The sequence below is a fragment of the Setaria italica genome, chromosome IV, assembly GCF_000263155.2.
Source record: "Setaria italica strain Yugu1 chromosome IV, Setaria_italica_v2.0, whole genome shotgun sequence".
Classification (NCBI taxonomy): Eukaryota; Viridiplantae; Streptophyta; class Magnoliopsida; order Poales; family Poaceae; genus Setaria; species Setaria italica.
In genome coordinates this window covers 14,031,369-14,051,398 of record NC_028453.1, presented here as the reverse complement: position 1 = coordinate 14,051,398, position 20,030 = coordinate 14,031,369, and the positions used below count along the sequence as shown (strand labels likewise).

Sequence of the window (20,030 nt, the reverse complement as noted above, 5' to 3'; positions counted from 1 at the left end):
AACCACTCCCGCAAGCTAAGCATGATGCGCATGTAAGAGCTATGGGTATTAGGTACCTTCTAGATTGACTCTAGTGCAAGTGGGAGACTGTTGGAGGTATGCCCTAGAGGCAATCATAGAGATGATGATATTCCATTTGTATCCATGATTTGTATGTTGTGTTCATTGAATATCCATTAAAGGCTACTTAAATTGATTTGCAATTATGTGAATTGTATGTGAAACTCTTTACTTGTATGGTTATTCTAAAGTTGTCCCTAGTCGGAGTTCATGTGAGGACACACATGAATATTAGACTAGTACATGTATTAGTTGATGACTATGTTTCACAAGTCATGGACATGGAGATGTTGAACTAATAATGTGGACACATGTGGAGACATGTGTTAGGACTGACCCAACACGAGAAGTAGTTCTCTCTTTAAACAACATATACGCTTTGTCCTTAGACCTGAGATTGTCGCATGTATTCTAGATGTGGATCGACCTACTTAGGGGCTATCAAACGCTACGCCGTAACAGGGTAGTTATAAAGGTAGCTTTCGGGTTTGTCAAGAAGCATGCTATGAGACATGGTCAATCAAGAAGGGATTTGCCCCTCTCTGATTGAGAGTGATATCTCTGGGCCCCTCGAGTGATCGGATCCGAAAATGCATGGCCATGCTACGTACGGTTAAGAGTTAACCTACAAAGGGATTCCGAATCACAGGATCGAGAAAGAGCGGTCGGCTTGAAGCTAGACCAAATATCGTGAGGCAAAGGGAATAGCATGTATATTATGTTGTGATGGTTCGTCTGATATGATCTTCGTGTGCGTATAGGAGTTGGCACGTCTTGCTAGAGGCCGCTACCGACTATTGGGCCGAGTAGGAGTACTCGGGCCATGTCTATACGTATCCGAACCCATAGGGTCACACACTTAAGGGGCTGGAAGCCCAATTCGGATCTGATCCGAGTTGGATTAGGTTTAGGAGTACTAATGGGCCTCGGATCCAGAGGCCCATCAGGAACCTCTATAAATAGAGGGGTGGGGGCGCCCTAGGGTTCACACCTTTTTGGCGAAACACACCTGCCGTGCCTCCCACGCCCTCGCCTGTTGCAACTCGCGGATCTAGCAGTCCGGCTTGCGACGCTTCCTCCCTGCACGTGTGGATACCTTGGAGGTGTTGCGCCTGCAGCACTTGGACGAGCCATCGACGAGCCGACGACGAGCCGCGGTACCGGAGGCGATCTTGCCGTGCACGTGGACGAGCTGCTGAGGAGCTGCTGGACGTGATCGACTACGTACGACTACGTTGATCGACTACGTACGACTACGTAATCGTCTTCACTGCACCGACGCACATCTACATCTTCCGCACCAGTAGTGCGTCGAGTGGTAATCCCGTGATCCTTATACGGCAGTTGTTCCTGGTTATACGCGGTAGAAATTTTGTTTTGCGCTAGTGTAGCCTACCTCGTATCCCAACACAAAGGACATAACCAAGTACTCGTAGAGTCCATATCTTGTGGAGAAAGCAGTTTTGGGAATGTCACAGGGTCAGATCTTGATTTGGTGACAACTGGAATGAAGATCAATCTTGGAGAATACTCTAGCTCCAGCTAATTGGTCAAACAGAACATCAATGCGGGGAAGTGGATACTTGTTCTTGATGGTCACCACATTGAGGGGTCGGTAGTCCACACACATGCGTAGACTTTCATCCTTCTTCTTCACAAACAGGGCGGGGAAACCCCAGGGTGAAGTGCTGGGTCGGATAAAGCCTTTGTCCAACAGATCATGCAATTGGGTTTTCAACTCGGCCAGCTCGGCGGGTGGCATTCGATAGGGTTTTTTTGATATTGGGGCGGTGCCTGGCTGCAGTTCAATGACAAACTCGATATCCCATCTGGCGGCATGCCGGGCAAGTCATCTGGAAACACATCGGGGTACTCACGGACAACAGGAAGGTCTTCTATCCGGGCTTCTGTTACATGGTACGCACAAGGATTTGCGCACTCAGGGTGGGTCAAGTGTAGGGTAGAGTTGCCATGCAAAGGTGAGTTTATGTGGAGAGCTCGGGCAGATACGTCCAGAACCACCTGGTGTCGGGTCATCCAATCCATCCCCAAGATGATATCTATTCCTTCTAGGTCAAGGATGATGAGATTCTCCCTAAAAAGAATCTAGCCTAACTGGATAGGCACAAGGTTAACTATCTTGTCTGAAGCTATTTTCCCTCCCGGGATGGAGATCACATATGACCCTTTTGTGTGACCAACGCTCAGCTTACATCTCTCACCAGTCTTATTCCCGATGAAGCTATGGGATGCTCCCGAGTCAAACAAAACAACAGTTTGATTATGGATAAGGAAGGTACCCGTCATTACTGGCGCACCTTCGGGGAGCTCGGTTAGGCTGGTGTAGTTGAGCCGACCCTGGCGAACCTGCACCTTGGGCCTCCTTCCCCTATTGGCTGTGGGGTTTTGGCCGGGCCGCTGATTCTTGTCTTTGGGGCAGTCCTTGGCAAAATGCCCTTCATTGCCGCAGGTGAAGCAGCGGTTACCATTCACAGGGCGAGGCGGCGGCGATAAGGTCGGCCGGGGCGCCTGCGGGTGGAAACCGGGGAAACGAGGTGCCGCTGGTGGTGGAGGGCGAGCAACCCATCGTCCCAACTGTTGTGGCCTGTGGGGCGATTGAGGGGGAACCATTCTGAATCTTCGAGCAGGCAGGCTCGGTAATGCCACTGAGGCCTTCCGCTTCTGGTCGGCCTTGAGGGCCTGCATACAGTCTTCTTGGAAGATGGCCAGATTCACCAACTCATTATAGGTATCCACCTTGATAGGGTTCAACCTCTCCTTGAGCTCCAGGCTTAAACCTCTGCGGAACCTATCCCTCTTCTTTTCATCGGTATCCGCGTGATAACCTGCGTAACGGCACAGGTCGTTGAGTTTACGCTCCAGGAGACCTTCTGGAATGTGGTGCCCTCTAAAAGCGGTCTTGAACTCATTCCAGCTGACAACATGGTTGGCCGACAACATGACGTGGTAGTGGTCCCACCAAAGCCGGGCGGAACCACGCAGTTGTTGAGCTGCGAGCCGGGCCTTATTCTGGTCGGGCACGAGGCAGTGAGGAGTTCGAATTTGGATTCGATCGTGTGAACCCATGCGTCGGTGTCGAGAGGGTCCTCTGTCTTGTGGAAGGTCGGGGGCTGCGTGCCCAAAAAGTCTTCATAGCAAGCAACCTGATGTTGCTGATGAGCCCTCCCTCCATGGGGCTGTTGTTGTTGCCCTTGGGCAATGTGCCTCAGCAGCTCAGTTTGAGCCGCCAAGATGGCTTCCAGCGAAGGTGGGGGCGGAGGTGGGGGAAGGTCCTGCCTCTGCTCACTGCCACTGGGCATAGAGCCGGATCGGGTGCGGTGCGCCATCTGCAAGAGTCAACGTTCCATTAGTTCCATAATCTCAGAAGTATTCCAATCATGCGGGAACGTATGTGTTGAATCCTTAAATGCAACTCTTACCGATAGTGCAATCCAACAACATTTCTTTATTAAGGAGGTGTACACCTCTCCTTGCCATCCTAGTTAGCAACTAGCTCGGTTCTGCATGGTCATATTACTTTGCTAACCGATCGGAAAGGTGTTTTGATCCACACTTAGTAGGTTCCACAAGATCCGTGTTCTCATCGGCTGGTCTGCACATAACCTCAGGCGAGTCAAAACCATATCCCATGGGTTCCACTATGTCCGGCCTTAAGTGCTCGGGTCGGGTGAAGCGGAGCCGTGCAACAAGGGGTCGGGCGAGGCGGAGACCTGCTGCGAGGGGTCGGGTGCATCCGACCTTGCGACCCTGGGTCGGCCACACTTTGGACAGACCCAAAGGAACGAAAACCTGCGTGCGGTCACAGCACAAAAACTCATGCAACTTTGGCATCCCAAACGGGTCCCAAAAGGAACTGATTTTACCAAGATCATTATATTGCTGGTTCTTCAACACAAGAGGAGCACTCAACTCAAGGCTAACCTATTACATTGCTATCCAAAATTTAGGTTGCCGAGGAGTACAACAAAAGATTAGCTTCCTACAGCCTCCAACCTAAAAGTTATCTAGGTTGCCTACTGAGGGAACACTATGCGTCGGAGAAGGGGCGTCGCCATCTTCAATGTCCATACTGGAGACTCCCACTACCTCCTTAGGGTCTTCCTCCTCCTCCGGGGCCTCTTGCTCGTCCAACTGCATTTCCAAGGCATGGATGGCATCGAGCTCGGCGTGGTGCTCGCCCAAGTGTGCATTAGCAACCGCGAGCTCCATCTCAACCTCCATCTTTTCTTCGGCAAGCTGCATCATATCATGCTCCATGTCTGTCACTTTTCTTCAAGCTCGGAAATTCTGGCCTGCATGTCGGAGACCTGTATGCTCCTCTGGATAAGCTGATACGACCGTTCCACCAAGCCTCTCTTGGCGGTGTTGAAATGCTCCTGGGTGTCTACGGCTATCCGAGCCAAGATAGCCATAGCCTGTCCTTGAAGCTCAATCAGCCGGTACAAAGCTGACATGCACCTTGTGGTGGTAGAGAGGGTGACCAATGAGTGGGAGGCTGCCAACACCTCCATGTTGTTGACGCGGTCAAGCCAAGCCGGGTCCAGCCGATCCCTGGCGGGAAACAAACCGATTGGGTCCAAAAGGACCTCAAGCGAGTGTAGCCGGCAAAACTGGGTGAGAGCCTGCAGGGCAGCTGACTCCCAGGTGTCTTTAAGGGTGTGACCGTAGGTCGAGACTTCGAGCTGGGGCCACTCGGGTTGTACAGGGGGTGGAGGTACAACCATTTGCACATTGCATCACTGCACTCTGTGCTCCTGGTACTCCCGTCCCGCGTAAAGAGGCGGTGACTGGTACCCAAACCACCTCAAGGTATCCCACAAAATAGCAGGAAAGCCCTCGAAGTGTAAGCACGTGGAGTGGGAAGTGCCATCAGTGCCGCGAAACACATGTCCGGGAGCAGCCATCTGGAACCAAGAACCGAAACAAGCGTGAGACAGAAACCCCAAAGAGAACAGATCGAGCAGAGTGAGATACTCGGATTTTTAACCAGAGCGCAAGCTGAGAAGGTAGCTAGAAATCCTTAAAGCGAAGAAGAGCTTTACCAGGGCAAGGTTGTTTTAGGGAGGTGGTTTCACAGATTTTAGTTCATGACGCATATACGACCTACCTCGTCCTCTCAGCCAAAACAACTGGCAAAAGCTTTGGTCTTACGCGGTTAGTGCTGGTGGCAAGGCAACAAGTACGTCGCTCCCTATAGTAGCTAGTCGGTTTCTAGCATCGTTCCCTAAGCGAATGCGGTTAGTGTACCTGCGGAAAACACAACCACATGAACCTTTCGTGCCAGCACTCACGAAAGCTTCCCCAAGCATTACCGTTCACTATAGAAATGACACCCATGCGTTTAACGCTGCATGGACAGCACAACAACCGTGGAAATAGGTCCCCTTTGAATGGAACCATATAGCCCTTCGCATAATCAAGATGCGGAATTTGCGCAAGTATAATAGACGTGGGCGAACAACCGTGATGATAGGCTCGTTGGAATCGAATCATACCACCCTTCGCATGAATTAACACACGGAACCTGCGCACGTATGATAAACGTGGGCGAAACAACCGCGATGATAGGGTCCTTTGAATAGAACTCCCTATCAACCCTCGCATACTCGTGATGCGGAACTCGGCACACGTATGATACACGTGACGAAGTGCTGGAGGTTAGCAAAATAACCAATAAGTAGTAGCCACCTAAAATAACCCAAAAATCCCCTAGGGCCTCTTGTACTAAGGTCATCCTTAAGGATCGTACGAGATTTTTCAACACATTTCTTGCAAATTTTATTCAAAAGGAACGTGTTTTAGGACCCATTGTGTTCTCTGTCCTGCTAAACCAGCTCTGGTACCAGCTGTGGTGGAACACCTCGGATTAACTTAGCTAAAGCACGGTTAAGTCGCCTAACACGCGAATCTCATGCTTTAATCAAGTTAACTCGACGATCCGTCGGATTTCATCCGATTTAACCACTTAAACAGGACCGAGTTAGCATAGCTCACACGAAGGTGAGTGGTTCCAGAAAATACAATAGCTCAAATAATTAGTCCAACAGTTCATTACACACTAGTTCGAAATCAGAGTTTTACAAGGTTCGAAAGCAGCGGAACAAGGTAAATAACGAAAACTAGCGCAAGGGTTGGATGTCCCTGGTGAGGCCAAACAGGACATCGGTGATCCCGCTCCTCATCGTCCGAGGAGGGATCCCACTCGACCGTCCACCCAAGAGGGGAATTAGGCTGCCAAAAGGGTCCTAACAAATGGAAGTGCACCCGTGGCCCCTTCCCTGCCTGTGATGCTTGTGTCATCAACGAGATTTGATTCGCTTCTGTACATGCTAGATCTTTGAGGTAGCAGGGCACGGCCACGCGCTCTCGGTAGAGGATCCAAATAAGGGGTGTTTGTTGGGAAACGAGGTAGGCTACACTAGCGCAATATAAAAATTTCTACCGCGTAAACCAGGAAAACTACCGTATAAGGATCACGGGATTACCACTCGACGCACTACTGGTGCGGAAGATGTAGATTCGCGTCGATGCAGCGAAGTTGATCAACGTAGTCGTACGTAGTCGATCACGTCGACGTCCAGCAGCTCCTCACAGCTCGTCCACGTGCAGCAAGATCTCCCTCATGCCGCGGCTCGTTGTCGGCTCGTCGGCGGCTCGTCGTGGCTCGTCGGCGGCTCGTCCAAGTGTTGCAGGCGCAACACCTCCAAGGTATCCACACGTGCAGGGAGGAAGCGTCGCAAGCCGGATTGCTAGATCCGCGAGTTACAACAGGCGAGGGCGTGGGAGGCGCGGCAGATGTGTTTTGCCAAAAAGGTGTAAACCCTAGGGCGCCCCCACCCCTCTATTTATAGAGGTTCCTAACAGGCCTCTGGGTCCGAGGCCCATTAGTACTTCTAAACCTAATCCAACTCGGATCACATCCGAATTGGGCTTCCAGCCCCTTAAGTTGTGACCCTATGGGTTCGGATATGTATAGACATGGCCCGAGTACTCCTACTCGGCCCAATAGTCGGTCGCGGCCTCTAGCAAGACGTGCCAACTCCTATACGCACACGAAGATCATATCAGACGAACCATCACAACATTATATACATGCTATTCCCTTTGCCTCACGATATTTGGTCTAGCTTCAAGCCGACCGCTCTTTCTCGATCCTGTGATTCGGAATCCCTTTGTAGGTTAACTCTTAACCGTACGTAGCATGGCCATGCATTTTCGGATCCGATCACTCGAGGGGCCCAGAGATATCACTCTCAATCAGAGAGGGGCAAATCCCATCTTGATTGACCATGTCTCATAGCATGCTTCTTGACAAACTCGAAAGCTACCTTTATAACTACCCTGTTACGGCGTAGCGTTTGATAGCCCTAAGTAGGTCGATCCACATCTTGAATACATGCGACAATCTTAGGTCTAAGGACAAAGCGTATATGTTGTTTAAACAGAGAACTAGTTCTCGTGTTGGGTCAGTCCTAGCACATGTCTCCACATGTGCCCACATTATTAGTTCAACATCTCCATGTCCATGACTTGTGAAACATAGTCATCAACTAATGCATGTGCTAGTCTAATATTCATTTGTGTCCTCACATGAACTTGGACTAGGGACAACTTTAGAATAACCATACAAGTAAAGAGTTTCACACACAATTCACATAATTGCAAATCAATTCAAGTAGCCTTTAATGGATATTCAAGGAACACAATATAAATCATGGATACAAATGGAATATCATCATCTCTATGATTGCCTCTAGGGCATACCTCCAACAGTCTCCCACTTGCACTAGAATCAATCTAGAAGGTACCTAATACCCATAGCTCTTACATGCGCATCATGCTTAGGCTGCGGGAGTGGTTTTGTCAACGGATTAGAAACGTTCAGATCCGTGTGTATTTTGCATATCTTGATCTCACCCCGGTTAACGAAGTCTCGAATGAGATGAAATCGCCGCATTACGTGTTTGTTCTTCTGGTGGTTCATTGGCTCCTTTGCTTGCGCAATTGCCCTAATGTTATCACAGTAGAGATTCAATGGGCTGGACGCATTCGGGAACACACCAAGCTCAATGAGGAAATTCCTTATCCAAACACCCTCCTTCGTGGCTTCCGAAGCCGCGATGTACTCGACTTCTATCGTAGAATCGGCCACCGTTTGCTGCTTGGAACTCTTCCAACTAATAGCACCACCATTTAGCGTGAACACAAATCCTGATTGTGACTTTGAATCATCTCTGTCAGTTTGGAAACTAGCATCGGTGTAACTTGTTACAACGAGCTCCTCCTCACCTCCATAGACGAGGAACATATCTTTAGTCCTTCTCAAGTACTTAAGAATATTTTTCACTGCTGTCCAGTGACTCTCACCTGGATCAGACTGGTGTCTGCTTGTCATACTTAGCGCATATGAAACATCTGGGCGAGTACTTATCATTGCATACATGATAGATCCAATAGCCGAGGCATATGGCACTCTACTCATGCGATCCTGCTCATCAGCAGTCGAAGGACACTGAGTCTTGCTGAGATGTATGCCATGTGACATAGGCAAGAACCCTTTCTTTGCCTCTTCCATGCTGAACCGCTTCAACACTTTGTCAATGTAAGTATCTTGGCTTAATCCTATAAGCCTTCTCGATCTCTCTTTATAAATCTTAATGCCCAGAATATATGCCGCTTCCCCTAAGTCCTTCATCGAAAAACTATTTTTCAGTGAAGTCTTTACGGACTCAAGCATAGGAATGTTATTTCCAATCAGTAATACGTCATCCACATATAGGATTAGAAATACTACACAGCTCCCACTAACCTTCTTGTAAACACAAGACTCTTCTTCGTTCTTGGTGAAGTCAAACCCTTTGACCACTTCATCAAAACGAATGTTCCAACTCCTAGATGCTTGCTTCAATCCATAAATGGATCTCTGAAGTTTGCATACCTTTCCAGCATTTTTTGGATCGACAAAACCCTCAGGCTGTATCATATACACGTCCTCAGCTAGGTTTCCATTCAGGAAAGCTGTCTTGACATCCATCTGCCATATCTCATAATCGAAATATGCAGCTATAGCTAGAATAATCCGAATGGACTTAAGCATCACTACGGGCGAGAAAGTCTCGTCGTAATCAACTCCTTGAACTTGTCGAAAACCTTTTGCGCAAGTCGTGTTTTATAGATGTGAACATTTCCATCCATGTCCTTTTTCTTCTTATAGATCCACTTGCACTCTATGGCTTTAACACCATCAGGCGGGTCAACCAAGTTCCAAACTTGATTGTCTCCCATGGACTCTATTTCGGATTGCATGGCACTCTGCCATTTTTCGGAGTCTGGGTCCATCATTGCTTCTGCATATGTCGCAGGCTCATCATTGTCTAACAATAATATTTCCCGCATTTCGCGGAGCCTTGCCGACCTTCGTGGTTGTGGCGGTGCTTCTCTTGCCATGGGTATCTCAACTTGTTCTGCTATGTTGGCATCACTCATTGATTCTTGCCCGATCGGCTCATCTTGAACTTCTTCAAGATGCACTGTCTTTCCACTCTTTTCTCCTTTGAGAAACTCTTTCTCTAGGAAAACCCCATTCCGAGCGACAAACACTTTGCCCTCTAACCGGTTGTAGAAATAATATCCCAAAGTTTCCTTTGTATATCCCACGAAAATGCACTTATCCGACTTGGGTGTGATCTTGTCCGACTGAAGTCGCTTGACAAATACTTCGCATCCCCAAATCTTTAGAAAAGACAAACTGGGAACCTTTCCAGTCCACATCTCATATGGTGTCTTAACTATGGATTTAGATGGTACCCTATTAAGTGTGAAAGCTGCTGTTTCTAGAGCGTATCCCCAAAATGACAACGGTAGGTCCGACTGGCTCATCATTAATCGAACCATGTCTAACAAAGTTCGATTACATCGCTCGGATACACCGTTTCTCTGAGGTGTTCTAGGCGGCGTAAGTTGTGAAACAATTCCGCAACTCTTTAGATGATTGCTAAACTCGTGGCTCAAAAACTCGCCTCCATGATCAGATCGTAAGGCCTTAATTTTCTTGCCATGCTGATTTTCAACTTCATTCTGAAATTCGTTGAACTTTTCAAAGGTTTCAGACTTCTGCCTCATCAAGTAGAAATAGCCATATCTACTAAAATCATCAATGAAAGTTATGAAGTATTGGAATCCTCCTCTAGCCGTCGTGCTCATTGGTCCACATACATCACTATGTACGAGTTCCAACAAGTCTACTGTTCTCTTAGGAAATCTGTGAAAGGCGTCTTGGTCATCTTGACTAGCAAGCAAGCCTCACATGTCTCGTATGATTCAAAATCAAACGAAGTTAGAAGTCCATCAAAATGAAGCTTTTTCATGTACTTTTCACTTATATGACCCAAACGACAATGTCACAAGTAGGTAGGACTCAAATCATTAGGTCGAGGCCTTTTAGCACTTATGTTACAGACAGGTGAACCATCAAGATTTAAAACAAATAATCCATTCACAATGGGTGCAAAAGCCATAAACATATCATTCTTAGAGATCACACAACCATTGTTTTCACTCGCAAATGAATAACCATCCTTCATCAAGCAAGAAGGAGACAAAATGTTTCGACTTAAACTAGGAACGAAATAACAATTATTCAACTCAATAAATCCTGACGGGAGGTGGAGTTGCATCGTCCCAACGGTCAACGCAGCAACTCTTGCATTATTGCCCACGTGGAAATCAACTTCTCCTCTTTCCACGCTTCTACTTCTTATCATTCCCTGCATCGAATTGCAAATATGAGCAACCGATTCGGTATCAAATACCCAAGAATTAATAATTGTATCAGCGAGAAAAATGTTGTCTATAACATTAACAACAAGCGTACCTGAGGTAGAAGTACTCTTACTTCCGCCATTCTTCAACGAAGCTAGGTACTGCTTGCAGTTTCTCTTCCAGTGACCAGGTTCGTGACAATAAAAGCACTCTTTATCTAGAGCAGGTCCAGCTTTAGCCTTGGGCGCTGGGTTTGGCTTGGACACTCCAACCTTACCCTTCTTTTTCCAAGAATTGCCCTTCTTCTTGAAGGTAGGCTTTTTCTGTACAGCCATCACATGGCTGGTACTAGCGCTTTTCTTAATGTCTACCTCTACTGTCTTGAGCATACCACACAGTTTATTCAGACCCTTCTCCGTCCCATGCATATGGTAGTTCGAGATGAATTTACCATAGCTAGGTGGAAGAGATGAAAGAATGAAGTCAGTGGCCAACTCTTTGCCCATAGGGAAGCCCAACTTCTCCAATCGCTGAGTGTAACCAACCATCTTGATTACATGTGGTCCTACTGCTGCGCCTTCTGCTAGCTTGCACTCCAGAAAGGCTTTGGACACATTGAACATTTCCGTCCTAGCCTGTGTCTGGAACATGTCCTTGAGCGCCACGATCATATCGTGTGCCTCATGATTTGTTTCGAACTGCATCTGCAGCTCGGGTTCCATGCAAGCAAGCATAAGGCAGCTTACCTCAAGATTAGCATCGAATGCCTTCTTGTAAGCAGCCTTAACGGCAGCAGATGCATCATCAACAGGTACTGGTGGTAGTGGGGTGTCTAGAACATCTTCCTTTTTATCGGCCCTGGAACAATTCTCAAGTTACGGATCCAATCCGAGTAGTTTGTTCCATTCAACTTGTCCTTCTCAAGGACCGAACGCAAAGCAAACGGTGTGGTGTTGCTAGGTGCCATTTAATCTACAACAAAAGTAATGCAAAATACACTAAGACAAATGTATCCATGATAGAGCAAATCACATTAAACTATTTTAACAGAATCTACTCCCACTAAAATCAATATCCCTCTATTGATACTTAGTGATTCAGGATCCACAACTAACAAGTCTACTAGTGAGCTTTAGTATCACCGCTAGCAAACAAGGTAGATCGGTAAGCAACTTTTGCTAATCATATCGCATATGACTCCTGTTGTTGGGTGACATCTCTATGTCTCGGCGCCCAACCTTTATGCCGCAAGATCCTTAACCGTTAAGATAACCTTGTTAAGCAAACCAACCCTTATGCGTGTAAGTGTCTGACACAAACCCGTCTAGTCAAGGAAAACTAGTGGCACCCTAATTTCATAGACCCACCACTAATTGTACAAGACATGGGACGGTGCAAGTTTTAGTTGGGAGGGCATACTAACTTAAACTTTTGTGAGGGATCGTTCTACTTCTAACATCACAGCATGCAGAAAGTAAAACATAAACAGAATAGCATTCACACAGTTGTGACACAGTATGGCCCGTTTTCATATGGTGATCTCCATCTCCATAGAACCTATTCACCATGGTGATCTCCATCTCCATGTTCCATGTGCGCCATCCTCCTGGTGATGAGTCCTCCAAGAACTAGAACATGCTATTACGCCTAATAGCTAGTAAAGAAGCTAGTAATGAAGATTACATAGTTGCTTGGATCATCACAGATTGGTACGCAGACCATTAAATACAATAAAGTGACAACACATATGGCTCCTGCAGTGTTGTCGTACGCGCGACACGCAGGTCACGAATGAGTTACACACATGCATCACATACACAAAGGGGTCATACTGATCACAAGATACATACATCCTGCAAAACAGAGTTAATCGTCCTAACATTCCAAACTTCGGATACCCGAAACTCCATCTTCCAAGCCGAATTTGGGAAATCTAATTTCGCCGAAAACGGCAAAGCGGTTGAATTTCATGTGTAACTTTTTCTGTAGATCAATTTTCATATAAAATTCACCCCGATCCGAGATCGTACCAAAAAGTTACGGCTGATTTACCGAAGCATATGCATACGGCAAAAATTCCGACCCCGGTGGTAGATCCCATCTACTATTGCACATCCAATGCGCCTGGCGTACGACCCTGGATTTTGATTCGACCAATCACATTGATCTTCGCTCACAGCAACTGGAATTACGTGTATCACTTAACTCCGATGGCGGAAACCGACCGGTAGGAGTATGTCGTTACACTACCATTGCAGCAAAAGCACAAAACCAGGACATAGATCAAACTGAAAACTCGCATATCTCCATATGCACACATCCCGAATCCAAAACTAAACAGCTACAGCTCTGATACCACTGTTGGGATACGAGGTAGGCTACACTAGCGCAAAACAAAAATTTATATCGCATAAACCAGGAAAACTGCCGTATAAGGATCACGGGATTACCACTCGACGCACTACTGGTGCGGAAGATGTAGATTCGCGTCGATGCAGCGAAGTTGATCAACGTAGTCGTACGTAGTCGATCACGTCGACGTCTAGCAGCTCCTCAACAGCTCGTCCACGTGCAGCAAGATCTCCCTCGTGCCGCGGCTCGTCGTCGGCTCGTCGGCGGCTCGTCGTGGCTTGTCGGCGGCTCGTCCAAGTGTTGCAGGCGCAACACCTCCAAGGTATCCACACGTGCAGGGAGGAAGCGTCGCAAGCCGGATTGCTAGATCCGCGAGTTACAATAGGCGAGGGCGTGGGAGGTACGGCAGATGTGTTTCGCCAAAAAGGTGTAAACCCTAGGGCGCCCCCACCCCTCTATTTATAGAGGTTCCTAATGGGCCTCTGGGTCCGAGGCCCATTAGTACTTCTAAACCTAATCCAACTCGGATCACATCCGAATTGGGCTTCCAGCCCCTTAAGTGTGTGACCCTATGGGTTCGGATATGTATAGACATGGCCCGAGTACTCCTACTCGGCCCAATAGTCGGTCGCGGCCTCTAGCAAGACGTGCCAACTCCTATACGCACACGAAGATCATATCAGACGAACCATCACAACATTATATACATGCTATTCCCTTTGCCTCACGATATTTGGTCTAGCTTCAAGCCGACCGCTCTTTCTCGATCCTGTGATTCGGAATCCCTTTGTAGGTTAACTCTTAACCGTACGTAGCATGGCCATGCATTTTCGGATCCGATCACTCGAGGGGCCCAGAGATATCACTCTCAATCAGAGAGGGGCAAATCCCATCTTGATTGACCATGTCTCATAGCATGCTTCTTGACAAACTCGAAAGCTACCTTTATAACTACCCTGTTACGGCGTAGCGTTTGATAGCCCTAAGTAGGTCGATCCACATCTTGAATACATGCGACAATCTTAGGTCTAAGGACAAAGCGTATATGTTGTTTAAAGAGAGAACTAGTTCTCGTGTTGGGTCAGTCCTAGCACATGTCTCCACATGTGCCCACATTATTAGTTCAACATCTCCATGTCCATGACTTGTGAAACATAGTCATCAACTAATGCATGTGCTAGTCTAATATTCATGTGTGTCCTCACATGAACTTGGACTAGGGACAACTTTAGAATAACCATACAAGTAAAGAGTTTCACACACAATTCACATAATTGCAAATCAATTCAAGTAGCCTTTAATGGATATTCAAGGAACACAATGTAAATCATGGATACAAATGGAATATCATCATCTCTATGATTGCCTCTAGGGCATACCTCCAACAGTGTTTGCATCATTAGCCCGGACTAAAATTCATGTCACATCGAATATTCGAAGGCTAATTAGGAGGACAAAACATGAGCTAATTATAAAACTAATTACACATATGGAGGCTAATTCCTGAGACGAATCTATTAAGCCTAATTAATCCATCATTAGCACATGTTAAACTGTAGCATCACATTGTTAAATCATGGACTAATTAGGCTTAATAGATTCGTCTCGCAAATTAGCCTCCATCTGTGCAATTGGTTTTGTAATTAGTCTATGTTTAATACTCCTAATTAGTACCTAAACATTCGGTATGACAGGAATTCTAGGAGGTCCTAAAGAAACAAACGGGGCCTAAATCCGAGGACAGAGCCTTCCAGGTCCGATGATCGAGGGCTCTCTCCCTCGGGCGCAGGAATGGAGACTCGGAGAGGACTTGGGGTAGTCGCGAGTCACAACCTCGAGCTTCCCGGCACCAGCGGGCCGTGGCTGTGCATCCCCCGTGAGGTCGCTCCTCCGGGATGCGCGGCAATGTATTCGAGCTGCTTGAAAAAAAAACCCTACGGTGCAGAAATTGTTGTCGTAAGAAAATACTCCCTCCGTTTCAAAATGCAGGTCATAGATTTTGCTATGCACCTAAGTATACTTAGAGTTATGTCCAGATACGTAAAAAAGTCTATGTATCTAAAAAGTCAAAACGACGTATATTTTGGAACGAATGTAGTAGCATGCATGTACCTTTATTTATGTATTCTCGCGTAAGAGTATCTTCAACGGACTATCCATTTTTTCTCTCTATTTGACTCTCTATCCAAGTTGGCAAAAAAATTTCTCTCTATATTTCATTCTAACACTATCCACTACAACTTTCCAAATCCAACAGTTAGTTTCCTCTCTAAAAATTTGCACTCTTCATCCACTCCAACAGCCTCTCTATTTTGTACTATAACAGCCTTCATTTTGCACTCTCCATTCTGGCAATTATTACGTATGGGACCCACACTTTGGCAAGGCAAATTGGCTTACCAAGTTAGGAGAAGTTTGACAAGTCGGATGGGATGGAGAGTCAGATAGCAACTCTGTTGGACCACGATTTTCTTAACGACTTGCCAAATTTTAACTTGGAGAGTCAGATAGCAACTCTATTGGAGTTGCTTTGAGTTAGGAGCCTACGCAACCTGGACACCTTTTTTGTAGCAGAGAAGAGAAACTTCCTCCTTGGCACTGGTTGTCTTTCTTGTTACCGAGCTCTTTGGAGAAGACGATATTTGTCAGTTAAAGAGTTACTGAGTATGATCATATACATTCTTCGCATATCAGGAAACGCAGTCATACCAAACAAACTCAAGAAATCTGATGGCGATTAGCCGATTATGGAGCAGAAAACACAGCCAAACTGATGCATATGCATGGAATCTTCAGATCAGATAGTACAAATGAGTTCTCTAATATATGTGCATAACAATATTTATGTGTCATGAAATTGATGTACAAAAGACGTGAGTGATCGCTTCATCAGGAAAAAGAAAACCACGTCCGGGTTGATTCGAGTGCACCGTGCAGGAGCACGAGCGCGGGGACCTCATTCGTGGGCCATCTAGAGCTGATTTGAGTCCGACGCTCTTGGTGCTGGAGGTGCCGGGCTGCGCGGCACGGTCGTGGTCGGGGACGGGGACAGGAAGAATGTCTCGGATTCCAAGCGCAACTCGGATGGATTTCCGACTCCGACCGTGATCTCCACTCTCCAGCAGGGGTTCCCTCATATAAACCCCCCGAGTCCCCTGAGTTCATCTGTGTGATCTCCTGTTCGGCTGTTCGCAAGCGCGCAATTGCACAGTTGAGAGTTGAGACACGATAAAATTACCTCGCCGCGTCCGCCGCCGCCACAGAGATTGACACCGCCGGCGGCTCCATGGCTAACACGAACCCCGCCAGCGACAGCGCCGTCCCCGCGGACACAACCGCAGTCGCCACCCGGCTCGCGGCCATCTGCGACATGATCCAGGCGCACCGCGTCTCCGGGGCGCCGATCAGCGCCAGGCGAGCCGCCGCCATCTCCGCGATGATCGACGACGTCGCCGCCACCGCCGCCGAGGGGAGGCCGATGGCGTGCAGGCGGAGGCGGCGGATGGCTAGCGCCCAGGGGTACAAGCAGGAGGGCTGCAGGCTCACCCAGCAGGGCGGGACTGGCGTCGTCGTCGTCAGGGCGCGCCACCGCGCCACGGGTCGCGCCGTTGCCGTCAAGTCCCTCCATCGCCGGAGCGGCCGGAGCTACGTCGGCGACGTCCTGCGCGAGGCCTGCTTCACTGCGGCCGGCGGCGGCCACACCTTCCGCACCGTCGCGCGCAGGCCGGGAACCATGGACTACTCCATCGTCATGGACTACGTCGGGCCGAGCCTCAGGGCGGTCATGGTAGACCGCGGCGACCGGCCGTTGTTCATGGAGGCTGAGGTGCGCCGCATCATGCGGAAGCTGCTGGCCGGCGCCGAGGTCATGCACGGGCGCGGCATCGTCCACCGGGACATCCGGCCCGACAACATCTTCGTCGGCGACGGCGCCGGCGACGTCAAGTTCTGCAACTACGGGGCCGCCAAGTCTATGTTCGAGAAGGACCCGCCGTGCTACGGTTACCCGGCCGGGACGTGCGCTTACGTCGCGCCGGAGGTGCTGGTGAGGAACGCCGGCCACGGCGCGCCCGTGGACGCGTGGTCGCTCGGCTGCGTGATGGCGGAGCTGCTCACCGGCGAGCCGCCGTTCCTGGGGGAGGACGAGACGAACCAGCTCTTCAAGATCTTCGACGTGGTCGGCGTGCCGTGCAGGAGGGAGTGGGAGGCACTGAAGCCCCAGGTCCGCGACGACAAGGTGCGGATGTGGTGGGCGCAGCAGCGGCAGCGAGGGGGGCTCCGCAACCGGCTTCGCGGGCTGGTCCCGGAGGAGACGCTGTCAGGGGAAGGGTTCCAGGTCCTGCAAGGGCTCTTGAGGTGTGATCCTGAGAAGCGGCTGACGGCGGCCTCCGCGCTCCGGTGTCCGTGGTTCACCGAGAACGTCGACGAGGATCCTGTTTCGGGGAGGATCAGAGTGGCCAAGATCACCGGCATGGCCAGCAAGTCGTGCTCGCTGGCCATGTCTTTTGTTGGATGTGCGCTAGGTTTCCTCAGGCTGAAGTCGTTACGGCTGTGATTGTCTGGTGTTATGAAAGAGTTGTTCTTAGTGATTTTTTCACTTATCAAACACTAATTTAATGTAAGTTTGAGCAGATAATAAAATTTATTGGATGAGGCTAATGCAAAATAGCATGACCACATCCTGACACTACTAGAAAACTCAGCATTCATCCCGAGGCTTAGTACCGGTTGATTTTTAGTACCGGATCTAATGGTTAGTTCCCTATAAGCCTCCCGTGACCCCCTTTAGTACCGCGTGGAGGCTTCACCCAGCACTAAAGGTTACCCATTAGTACCGGTTGAAGCCACCACCCGGTACTAATTGGCAACCCATTAGTACCGGGTGGAGGCTTCACCCGGTACTAATTGGCAACCTTTAGTACCGGTTGAAGCCCCCAACCGGTACTAACTTCCCTTTTATAAATCGGACGTCTTCTTCCTCCTGCCCGAGCTATTTCCTCCAGCTCGAGCTTCATCCATTCATGGCGAAATAGGGGAGGTGCTACCGGATTTCTAACCATTTCGTGGGGATTTCACTCATTCAAGTGTTCTAAAGGTTAGAAACTTCATCCTCCCTTGATACATGGTTAGTATACTAAGTTTTATGCTTTAGAGATAGAGTAATTTGTGATTTTTAGAATAAGGACAATGGAGAAAATTTTCATTTATATGCATGTGTTATATATGTTTGAGGTACAATTTTTTGGATGCTATATTTCATATTACTCAAAGAAATTGTTCAATATGAGCAAAGAGGAATAATTTCATAGTTTAGTCCTTTACAAATATGAGCTAAATTAATTGTGAGAAAAAAATAATTTGTTTATTTTAATCATTTGCAATAGGAGCGAGATAAATTGTGGTACACAGAGATAATAAAATTAAATAGAGATTTGCAATTAGTCATTTTTAGAATAAGCTACAATGGATAAATTTTTCATTTATATGTTATGTTTGAGCTAAATAAATTATGGGAAAAAATATAATTTATTCATAGTTTAGTCATTTCTAAATATGAGCTAAATAAATTGTGGTACATCGAGATGGCTACTGCTGCTGGAGGGAGTGCCGATGGTGGGGGCGATCGTCGTTCCTCTTGCGGTAAGGGGAAAACCATAGTTGGCCCTCATGATATTCTGAAGAAAATGAGCACGTAGGATAGAGCAATGCTCCATTATTTGGCAAGATGTCATGAGGATGCTGTTATGGCGGGTCAGGAACCTCCTTTTGGGGTCGTTATGCTCCACTGCCAGTCCTGGAGGTTTCAGGTCCAGTGAGTACTAATGTCACAAGAGGCACAAATAATCCACAGGATGAGGCTGGGTCAGCTAAATCTTCGTTTTCACTGCCCAAGGATACTTAGAGTCCTTCTAGATAGTACTCAGTGGATGATTTGTCGTAATGTATCATGATGTTTGGGTCTGAAATTTAAATTTGTGTATTTTCTATCTAAACTTTCAACAACATTTAAGTTTGTTGTAGTGTATCATGTTGTTTGGGTCTGAACTTTAAATTTGTGTATTTTTATTTAAACTTTCAGCAATATTTGAGTTTTATGAAATTTGTATGATGTTTGTTATGCTTCATAATTATATGCATGATTAGAATATTTTTGGTTCGGTAATACTTTGTAGATGAATCGACAATGGATGTACAATGCAGACAAACACTCCATGGCTCAACGGTGGAGAATTCCTACACTGTGGTAGATCAATTCCTAGGAGGATTTCCCAGCTGTTGTTTGGGAACCCCGAGGCCAAATTCCCTCTAGAGAAAAAATGCTTCAAAAATTCAGAAAAAATTAAAGAAAAATCAGAAACGAATTGAAACATTTCTAAAAAACAAAAAACTGCACCAGCCTTACATGACCATCCATAAATTCAAATTATGGTTCACTTTAATCTATATAAATTTGAGCTAGTGAATGGATGTTGCACATAAATAATGACATGTATGTCTAGTAGAAGAACAATTTGATCATGCTTCACAATAACACCTCCATGGCTCAACGGCAGTTGACACCACATCGCCACCAACATAGCATAGATAGTTCATTCCATCCCAATGACACCAACTTGGTTCTGATCTTTAGTAGTTAGCTCACTAAAGTATGGTCTATGAGAGATCTACAGTCAGATTAACAATTCAAGGCTTAGATTCAACATATTATTCAAAACAGATAAATATAGACAAACAAACATGCTTGATAGACAACATTACATGGTTAGACATGATGAGACAAGTAAGTAAATCATGAACCATACATTGAGCATATTCAAAGAGACATACCTGATTTT

The 20,030-nt window shown here is 47.3% G+C and overlaps 1 protein-coding gene across 1 annotated transcript; it reads left to right on the top strand.

The window, feature by feature from the left end:
- Positions 1 to 16,672: 16,672 nt before the first annotated feature.
- Positions 16,673 to 17,749, top strand: LOC101764603 (putative cyclin-dependent kinase F-2). Its single transcript, XM_004966862.1, has one exon. The coding sequence runs from the start codon at positions 16,673 to 16,675 to the stop codon at positions 17,747 to 17,749; it is 1,077 nt and encodes a 358-aa protein (XP_004966919.1).
- The last annotated feature ends 2,281 nt before the right edge of the window (positions 17,750 to 20,030 follow it).